Here is a 10,728-nt window from a genome sequence, read left to right as displayed (position 1 = left end):
CGAACGGCCCTGAATCCCGCTCCGCTCATAGTGATATCATATGGAAATCAAGGTATTTTAAGACCTAATTAATCTATATTTGTTGTTCATATTTGAGTTGAGTGTTTGTATTTTTTTTATTTAATCAAATATTATCAATGATATGAATTTTTTTATATATGAATACCAACAAATGTGTAATAATGGTGTATTAAATTTTATATTTTAATAATGTGTAATAATGGTCTAATTTGTATTTTGTGTTGATAAATTATGTGAATAGCAGTTATGGAATTTGTTGTATGTTTTTTGATTTTGTTTTCATGTTTAGTAGTAAATATTGGTTGGCCCTAGGTTTATAGTTGATTCATTAAAAGTTGACCTATTATGAAACAAGGTTTTAATACTGGTTTACCAGTTGTAAAGTAAAAGTTAATCAGATATTAATCAAAATAAATAATGTGCTTAAATTGAAGTATAAATATGCTCGGAAATGGATCAGACCTATTAAAAAATATCTCAGAGAGTGGGAAAAGAGTGGCATCGGCTCCAGAAAGGAGTGGCGTCGGCGCCACTCTGCATTGGCATCGCCGCCATATTTAAGGGCGCCGCTGCATGTGCTACTAGCGCCATGCCTGTGGCGGTAGTGCACTATGGCTTTTTCCTAGCTAAGTTTTGCATTTTCGGCTTATTTTTTAGAGTTTCTAACTCCGATATTGGTGCTCTTTGTATTTTAAGGATAGGGAACCATTTTGTACTTCAGCGAATTTTATTGATGCTCGGACTTGGTACCATGCTTTGCCCCTGTTGTTTAATCTCGAGTGGATGTTGTAGGCTTTAGCCGCTTTGCTAGTGCATTGTTTACTGCGACGGGGGTTTGTGATAACCCTTCGTTGCATGCATTAATGGATTGGTTGATAGACACGGCTCACACCTTTCACTTGCCGATTGAGGAGTTGACTATGACCTCTTTGGACTTCTCACTCATTACTAGGATTGCTTTCAGAGGTCAGCCAGTGCCATTTGACAATAGTTTGGTGACCTATTGCTAGCACGATGTGTATATTTCTGAGGTACTTGGTTTTGTTCCAGAGATCAAAGGTCGGGCCCTTCGGTTACTGAGTTGTATGATTACTATCATAATTAGGTTTCAAGGAACATGGAGGAAGTTGATCTACTTCCTTGGGCCTTCATTTTTTATTTCCTGAGAACCATGCACGTCGCAAGTCAAGTTCTACTCTGCCCTTGTGTGTATTGCCGACATTAGAGGACTTAGATAAGGTCATGTTCTATGAATGGGGATCTGCTCCTCTCGCCTATCTATATCTATACTATATATAAAAGTACGGATGGGGGGGACATGCAAATTTACCGAATAATTCTTATTAAATTATTAATAAATAAAAGTTTTATAGCCATTAACTAATTAGTTATTTAATTAATCACTATATATATTTTATAATTAAAGTCCTAATTAGGATAGATAGCTAAATTATCTCCACTTTAGTCTTTGGCGGAACATTACTGATTTATTATGGAAAAAATAGCTAAATTGTCTACAAATTAGTAGGAACATCAAATTTTTAGTTTGATTAGACTCAAAATAAAAATTATCCAAATTATTGGTTAATGTAACATTTAAATGGACGGATTAGGATAAAAATCAAAACTAAACAAATAAAAATAAATTTATTATTTAATAATTTGCTAACTAAATATAATTTGGTATTATTACAATATTTTATCTGCGTTGTTCCACCACCATCATCAACTTGCAAAGAATTAGCATTTTATATCAAGCCTGCTTAAATTTTTCGTTTTGAGTAACGTAAAAAATTTCCAAGTGCAGAATAATAGCATCTCATGATCAGTACTATAGTGACAAGGATAAGGTCATTGGTCATGAGCATCACACTGCTACTTATAAGGAGACTAAGTTTTAATTATATAATTAAATTTGTTTGCTATGTTTGAGTTCCTTGTTACTGCGTTTTTTTGTTTATTATGAAATCTATGGCCATATATGTCTTGGCTTTTTTAAAAAGTTAAAGGGTCTCTCTAGGCAGACTGCTATGAATTGCTGACATTATGATAAGTACTTTGTTATTGGGTATGTTATTGTGTTTATTTGTGCTTGAAAAAGAAAATAACTTAATATATTATAGGCTTATTAAAATTTACCAACTTTCGCGTGTTTTTAATATTTAATATAATCTTTAAATTTTGACAAAAAAGTACATGATCTTTCAAAATTTTGCAATTAAAAACACCGGCGCCGTTTTGGATCTAAAACGACATCGTTTTAGCTTAAAACGGCGCCGTTTTGGATGTAAAATAACACTACTTTTTTAAAAGACAACATGATCTTAATTGCAAAAAATTTGAAAGTTCATATTAAGTATGTAAAATTAAAAGATCATGTTAAATACCAAAATCACGCGAAAGTTGGTGATTTTTGGGACATGTAAGTCTATATTAAATTATTTTTACAAAGATTTTTGATATTAATTATGGATATTAAACACTCGAAGTCACTAAACTAACTTGTTATTACAGAAAGGGTACTAAACTTCATTTTGTTATAAAACAGTCACTAAACTATACGTTCTGTTACAACGAGATGTCATTCATATAAAACGCACCGTTTTGACACTAAAACGCACCGTTTTTGCTTATGTGGCAAGCCAGAATTACAAATAGGAATATAACTTAGTGACCTTTTTGTAATTCACAATAACTTTAGTGACCTTTTTGTAACAAAATTTGACCGAGTCCGCCATAGTGACCTCCCGTTGTAATAAAAGGTATAACACAGTGAGCTTTTTGTAACAAAATGAAGTTTAGTACCCTTTCTGTAATAGCAGATAAGTTTAGTGATCTAGGGTGTTTAATATCCTATTAATTATAGATAAAAAATTGATAATTATAATAAATTTATCATTATAAATATATTGACGAGTCACATTATGAGCCACATGCGTAACACGTAATGCGAAACTAGTCATTATAATAGCATGGACGAAGTTGTGCGTGGGGGATCTCTTCTCTTTACAATATGGCCCATCATGCATGTGAGTTTCTTCCTAAAAATGAATAAGGCTTAAAAAGAAAATGTTAATAAATTGAAATTTTTAAATTAAAAGAAGTATTATATAAATATAAAATTAATTTAATTTTACCCCTGCAACGTGCGGCATCGACGTAATAAATATAGTTATTAAGCTTATTGATTTAATAGCCCAATGAATAGCATTGAGATAGAGAATAATTAACGAAACTTAAAATCTGAAAATGGAATTTTGAATCACAATGCCGTCAGACAACTATTGAAACTGAGATGGTACAATGATGGAGCTAGAAATTTTATAGGAGAAGAGTAAAATCGTAATATATATTATATATATAAAGGCAGTATATATTGGGTGATTGTCATGACTGCAACAAAAAAAGCAATTAAATAAAGTGGAGCTTGAGATTGGAACCTTCTTGCATTTTTAGTTCTTGACACTTTGTCGGTTAGGGAGGAGCTAGGCCGCACTGCTCACCACCCAGTCTAAATGATATCTTTAAATTATGTATGAAATTTTTTCCGAATAGCGTTTTATCTTCTCTTTAAGCTCTTTCGAGCGTCTTACGTACCGAGACGATTCTTCGCATCTACTTAAGTCGATTCGTAACATATAGTAGCACCTACAATCACCAATCTATATCAAACTAAGGAAAAGATTATAACCTCTCCATTGAATCTCTCATTCTTTTTTATTATATATATAAATATTTCTATAAATAACTACATCATCAAAAAACAATTGATGATACAAAAGATAGAACAGAAGCATGAATTTAAATGAAAGAACACCATAGCTAAATGTTACAGTACTATATATAGCTAGAAGTAACCATTATTCACATTTTCATTGGAGAGTGTCTCTCTAGCAAACTCATGCAAACACAAATCATCCATGAACATCTCGTCCGGAAACGTCTCGAGAATATTAGAACCACAAATATCATTCTCACCTTGATAAACATTCACACGTTGCTGCTCTACTTGCTGACTTTGCTCTTCTTGTTGCATCTGATAATAAGTACTGGTACTATAAGGAGCCATTTTTGTAGTTTGAAAGCTATGATTTTGTGCACTACCAAGTTGAAAATTCAAGTTGATCGGACCCTTTTGTGACCCACAACTACGTGAACTGCTGTAGCCAGTAAATTGTTGCACCAATGATCTAAAATTGCTAGCATTTGCATTAAGGAGCGTAATCGGCGTCTTCTTGGAAACCCTAGACCTTCTTCGGATTGGCTTTGAGACTGTACCTTTAGGAGTCAGCTGAGAAGAAGTATTAGTTGAAGAGGTAGGGCTAAGCAACAAGGTATGATCAGATGCAGAATTACTGGCTGTTATAGTTGTGATCATCATAGAATCTGATGAGAAACCGAACGAAGAAGATGAAGAATTAGGGTTAGAATAAGGTGGAGCTTGCCCGTGATTAATGGCTTGATAGTCATAATTATATTGATCAAACCAGTCATTACAAGAGCTACTATCTCCCATTTTTTTCTTCTTGTTTGGAAAGAAGTAAAGTAAATTTTGATAAATATATATAGTGATTTTGATCACCAACTAGCCTTCGGTCAAAGAAAGCGTGCATAGTGGGTTAAAATTAGTAGTACCAAATCTTTATTTAATGTTTGAATTTGGTACCAAATCTTCAATTCGCATCGAATAGATATTACTTAGTATTTACTATTTATTTCAATCTAGTATAGTTTAATTTTTCCATAACATAATAAGTTTATCACATACACTATGTGGCACCAGATTTTACAGACATATTGCTACGTAAGACAATACATAAGGTGACGAGTAACATTATGACCGATGAAATAAAATACTTCAGACGTATATTTCACGTTGTCGCCCTATCAGATTAGGAAAAAAATGAAATTTTTAGCATCATTATTATAAAAAATTTGTACCAAATTGAAATATAAACTAAATATTTGGTACCATTCAGGCTTTTAACCCCATGCACAGTACTATTGACTATTCCTAAGGAATTCATGAAGAAAGACTTAGAGAGCAAGAATATGTAGTTTCTTGGAAGTAACATCTATCCATTCATTGATATCTCCTAATATCACAACTTAACATCACCTTTAGACTTACAATAGGAAATCTTTTGTAGTCTATCGACAAAGTCTTTGATTTCTTGGTCAGAATATTTTTAGAATTGTAATAAAGAAAACAAAAAGAGTTAACACTCTCGTTTTTACTATATGTATGATCGAATGCATGATGTTTTTGATTAAACAAATATGCATAATGTGCCCTTCTCCACCAACCAACAACTATGTTAGTACAAATGTACTTGCTACTTATGTCAAAAATTTATATAATAAATGATCTTATATGATGCATATTGTTATGAACTTTTCTTTAGCAATAAATTAAGTTGCGATGGAAAATCAATTTAACAATTTGTATTTAAATGTTGTGTGATTATTTTTCTTTGTGAAAGTATAAAGTTTGTATTGCTAGTATTAAAAGGTCTAATTATGTCGAAAATCTTTTTGATTTTTTAAAAATTTATCTATATCTTTAAAAAATGGCAAAAGGGCTGAAAATTACCCGCCTTTCATTTTTTTTTTCAATAGCACCCTGACCTTGAAATTTTTCAATAGCACCATATTTCGTATTTTTCGGTTTCAATAACACCCTAAAGTATCAAATTAAATTTTTTTCATTTGGTTAATATTAAAAAAAAAATCCTTCATATATATCATAAGTTCTAAATATTTTACAATATTTCAAATTATACATCTTTTTCATAAAATAAAAAAAATATGAATAAATATTTAATTAAATTAGACCCGTGGCCGAATCCGGAGACGAGCTGCTCGTCTTCCATGAAGGAAGACCAGCGAGCTGCTGGTCTTCCTCCATTGAAGACCATCGGCCGCTGGTCTTCCTCCATGGAAGACCAGCAGATCTGGTCTTCCATGGAGGAAAACCAGCGAGCTACGGGTCTTCCCCAATGGAAGACCATCGGCTGCTGGTTTTCCTCTATGGAAGACCAGCAGATCTGGTCTTCCATGGAGGAAGACCAATCTTCCATGGAAGACTAGCCAGTTGGTCTTCCGAGGAAGACGAGCTGCTCGTCTTTATCCGAAGCGGATTCAATTTTTTTTTAATTTTAAATAAAATTATTAATTGTTTTTGTTCTAATTTGATCAATTTGCTGAAAATTTATTTAATTTTCCAATATTGGTTTAATGTATTTTAAAATTACTCTATCTGAACCATCCACCATTCCAATTGACAATTCTTATTCTTTCTAATTGTTTTAATTAATATTACACATTTATATTTCCACGTAGGTATAATTAATAATTAGTTAATTTTCAGAAAATTAGTCAAATTAGAACAAATTTACAATTAAAAAATTTGAATAAATATTTAAATATAAAAAAATTTAGCTTTTTAGCACAAGTAAGCGCTTAAATAAATTATTTGAATATAAAGAATGTGTATTTGTATCAAAAATTTAAATTACTACCACAGAAATGATAAGTGTAATGTAATATTTATGCGTATTACCTACGAGCTGTAATTCAAATGTTATAAACGCTGACAACAAACTGTCAAGGTCGTGGGTTCATTTCCTCCCACAAATATTTTTTCTCCCCAATTATAAAAAAATAAAAATTATGCGTATTATTAATAAGTCTTTGATTGATTAATAAAAAAAATAAAACTATTTTAATATTCTTCACTATTTTTGCAACAACTAATACTAACTTTCTTTTCTAACAAGCAATCTGAGATAGATCCATGGTCTATCAAATTGTCTTGCTTAATCAGTCTCCACATGTGTATGTCATATGAGTACGTCTTGGAGGATGATAGGTACTATGTTTGAATCTTGCAAATACACAAATGACCACCAAGTTTCTCTTTTGACCATAATTAATTTGGTTGAATTCCTCACATTAATTTGTACAAATAAGTTGTTCCTTTCATGGTTCTTTTCTTTCTTGGATAAAAATTTGAAGGGGTTGAATAATTGCTAATTAAATTTTTTACACATTAAACGATTACCAATTATGTTTAAGAGAAAGATAAAAATATAAGAGATAAAAATTTATAGTGGTTCGATATAAACTCGCACCTACCGCCACTTTTCTCAAATTTGAAATTTTTATTAAACAAGTTTATTCCCATTTTAAGTTTTTTAAGATTTAACCCGAATCAAAATTTCGGCAACAGTTTTGGTATTTTTGATCTGAGATACAGTTTATTTTAGTCTCATATTAAAAATATTCTAAGTCGGGATTGATATTTTATGGACGCATATTTTGCTAGAGTTAATAAATTATATCCATATTATTGAAGATTGTTCGCCCCTATTGAGTTATCTCTACATATATTTCGGTTAAATTAAAATGACTTTTGACAAATGATTAAATAATAAATACTTATATGTACATATATAATGTAAAATGTGAATTCAATTTCACCACCCATCATTCTTCATTCCATGTTTTTCGGACTCACAAGAATATTAACCTAAGAGTGCGTTTGGATACATGGATTTGAATTTCAAATTTGGATTTCAAATTTTACATTTCAAATCCTACATTTCAAATCCATAAATTTCAAATCTATTGTTTGGATAAACAAAAAAAATTGAACTCTCAATATATATAATATTTAACTAATAATTAATTTTCTATTTTCTATTTTTTTAAAATAATATTTTTTTAAATAATAATTCAAAAAATGTATTTTTTTTTACATCGAACCAAATCAATAGAATTAAAATTTTGAAAATAATATTTTTTTTAAAAAAATCTTGAACCGGTTAATTTTTTTGGTTTAGTTTGTATTATAATATAACTAAATTTTTTATGTTCAAAATCGAACCAAAAAACAAATTTTTTATGAAATCAAATTTATCCGAACAATAGATTTGTCGGAAAAAAATTTGTCGAATTTTTTTTTCTGTTGAACGGCCATAACGGGTACCTCGGAAGAGGCGGAGCCTAATCCTCTGAAGAAAAAAAATCGGATTTTTTTTTTCAAACAAACTATGTGGATTAAAACAAAATTCGAATTTTTTTTTTCCAAAAACAATTTCCGGACGGACGCCGACAACGGGTACCTCGGAAAACGAGGAGTCTAATCCTCCAGAAAAAAAAATTCAGAAAAAAATTTTCAGAAAAAATATGTGGATTAAAAAAACAGAAAAAAACTGTCGAATTTTTTTTTCGTCGGACGCCGGCAGCGGTTAGCTCGGAAGAGGAGGAACCTAATCCTTCAAAAAAATTACCGTTGAAAACAATTTCGGAAAAAATCGAAAAAAATTCCGGAAAAAATATAGGGATTAAAAAAATTCGGAAAAAATTTCCGCCAGACGGCGGTTGCGGGTACCTCAAAAGAAGAGGAGGCTAATCCTTCAGAAAAAAATTCCGGAAAAAATTACCGTCAGACAGCTGCGGCGGGTATCTCGGAAAAGGAGAAACATGCTCTTCCTCAAAGATTTTTTTTTTGAAAAACAAAATCGGAAAAATATTGACCGGATAAAAATTTCTACTTTTTCTCCATTCCAATCGGGATTAAAAAATTCGGAAAAAATTTCTGTCAGACGGCGGCAGCGGGTACCTTGAAAGAAGAGGTGTCTAATCCTTTGAAAAAAAAATCCGGAAAAAATTACCGTCGGACAGCACCGGCGGGTATCTCGGAAAAGGAGACACATGCTCTTCCTTCAAAAAAAAATTTGAAAAAAAAAATCGGAAAAATATTAACCGGATAAAAATTTCTACTTTTTCTCCATTCGAATAGGGTTATAGTCGATTTTCGACTGAATAAAATTCAATCACTTAATTTTAATGTAATAAAAATAATGAGATTATTTGAAATCCATAGGTTATAGGAGTTATTTCAAATCTTCAATTTTGTATGTGTTAAAATTAACTTGGATTTGACTCAAATCCAAATCCAACAAATTTTACAATCCAAACAAAGAATTTGGCTCAAATCCAAATCCAAATCCAAATCCACCCTTATCCAAACGCACCCTAACAGAAATAATTGTGTTTTTACTTTGTGATAATGATCCTCTGGTTTAAGTAACGATGCATGCTTTTAAATGTTAGCTCGCAGTATTTTATCTCTTACAAGACTGATGTTCTTTGCATTTTCCTCCTTCGCATACTTTTTTTTTTTAATAAAGGGTCAACACGCTCCCTAAATTTGTGTCACGGGATCATCTAATCTAATTTATACCTTTTTGAGCAACTAACCCTAAAACTCTTCATTTTCGGGTCAAGGAACCCATAATTATATTTTTAAAACGCGTAAAATACAAATCGGAGGTGAGGGATACAAAAAAGTAATTAGATACTTCCCTAATTGTTGCGATATAATTATTCTAAATCTGTTTTTTAAAATAAAAATATAAATTATGGGGTTATTTGATCCAAAAATGAAGTGTTTTGGGGTTAGTTGCTCAAAAAAGTATAAATTGGGCTAGATGACCCCGTGTCACAAGTTCAGAGGGTGCGTTGACCCTTTGTTCCTTTTTTTTGTAAGCGCATCCGGTTTTTAGGGCTTTGCTTTGACTAATTCGGATCCAACCCGTGTCATGCACCTGACATGGTGGATGAGTCTACCATTGAGGATTTTCTGCATTCACAAAACTCGAACCCGAGACCTTATTTAAGCGATATCAAGCCGCTTACCACTTAGACCAACTGAGACCTTCGCATATTTTTATATAATGGAATTTTGAAGTTTGCAGTCAAACAAATAAAAGTTTCTCGGAAATTTCGGCTCTTAAGAATGTCAACATCTAAATATTAATAACATAAGAAGAGTTTTAGACCATCATCTTTTAATATAATGTCTTGTTAACTTTTACTTAATCTTCGATCACAATAGCTTTGTCATCACTTGCGCAATTTTATTTTAAATAAGAGGTGATCAAATAATGTTAAATAAAGATGATATACCATAAGTGTCATAACGATAAGCTTAATCATATACTTTATCTACTTTACATTGACAAAATATTGCTTCTTCTATTTAAATTATAGACCACTATTTATTAATTAAAAATTCAATTGAACTATAACTCAAATGAGTTAAACGCTGAATAACAAACTGTTATGTATTGGATTTAAATTCTTCCACAAACGCACCCCCTATTCGATTATCAAAAAAATAATATATATATATATATATATATATATATATCTTTTGAAATGTAAATAGATAATATACAAAAAAATAAAAAAAAAATATATTAAATAGGTTTAACTCTTGAAAAGTCCCTCACCATTCAACTCCCATTTGTTTGCACCCTCACCTTTTAAAATCACCAAATAGCACACAAATTACCACCTTTAACTTTCAATTGCACCCTATAAGTATTAAATTGGCCTTTTTTCACTGGAAAAAGTTAAAATCGATACTTTATATTTTAATTCATATTCTAAATAGTCCTCAATATTTAAATTTCAATAATAAAACCATATTTCAATAGTCCTCTCGGATTCTGACATTGAAAACATGAATGGCTTGAACGAATCCGACGAAGAATCCCTTGCTTGATAGGGCTTGAGGTTAGAAATCCAAGATGAAATCTCAATGCATCGGATGTGGAAAGTGGCCTATCAACTAGCTCTAAAGGCCGAGGAAAAGCTAAAGAGAAGGACCACAAGGAGGCACCGAAGGTGATAAGG

General features: G+C 31.2%; 1 protein-coding gene across 1 annotated transcript; it reads right to left on the bottom strand.

Moving 5' to 3' along the window:
- Positions 1-3,244: 3,244 nt before the first annotated feature.
- Positions 3,245-4,567, bottom strand: LOC126682389 (VQ motif-containing protein 22-like). The gene is made up of 2 exons (XM_050378049.2): positions 4,000-4,567; positions 3,245-3,669 (listed from the first exon to the last, which is right to left on the bottom strand). Exons 1-2 carry the CDS (start codon positions 4,535-4,537, stop codon positions 3,641-3,643), a joined length of 567 nt encoding a protein of 188 aa, XP_050234006.1. The 5' UTR covers positions 4,538-4,567; the 3' UTR covers positions 3,245-3,640.
- Positions 4,568-10,728: the final 6,161 nt, after the last annotated feature.

The sequence above is a fragment of the Mercurialis annua genome, linkage group LG5, assembly GCF_937616625.2.
Source record: "Mercurialis annua linkage group LG5, ddMerAnnu1.2, whole genome shotgun sequence".
NCBI lineage: Eukaryota > Viridiplantae > Streptophyta > Magnoliopsida > Malpighiales > Euphorbiaceae > Mercurialis > Mercurialis annua.
The sequence above is the reverse complement of the archived record's forward strand: the minus strand, read 5'-3'. Positions and strand labels throughout refer to the sequence as shown.

Bases quoted from the DNA above. Each gene is read 5' to 3' on its own strand.
- LOC126682389 (XM_050378049.2), bottom strand. From the start codon at position 4,537: ATGGGAGATAGTAGCTCTTGTAATGACTGGTTTGATCAATATAATTAT. The intron at 3,670-3,999 runs GTGAGAATGATA...TGGTGATTGTAG, and splicing joins ACGTGTGAATGTTTATCAAG to GTGCTACTATATGTTACGAA.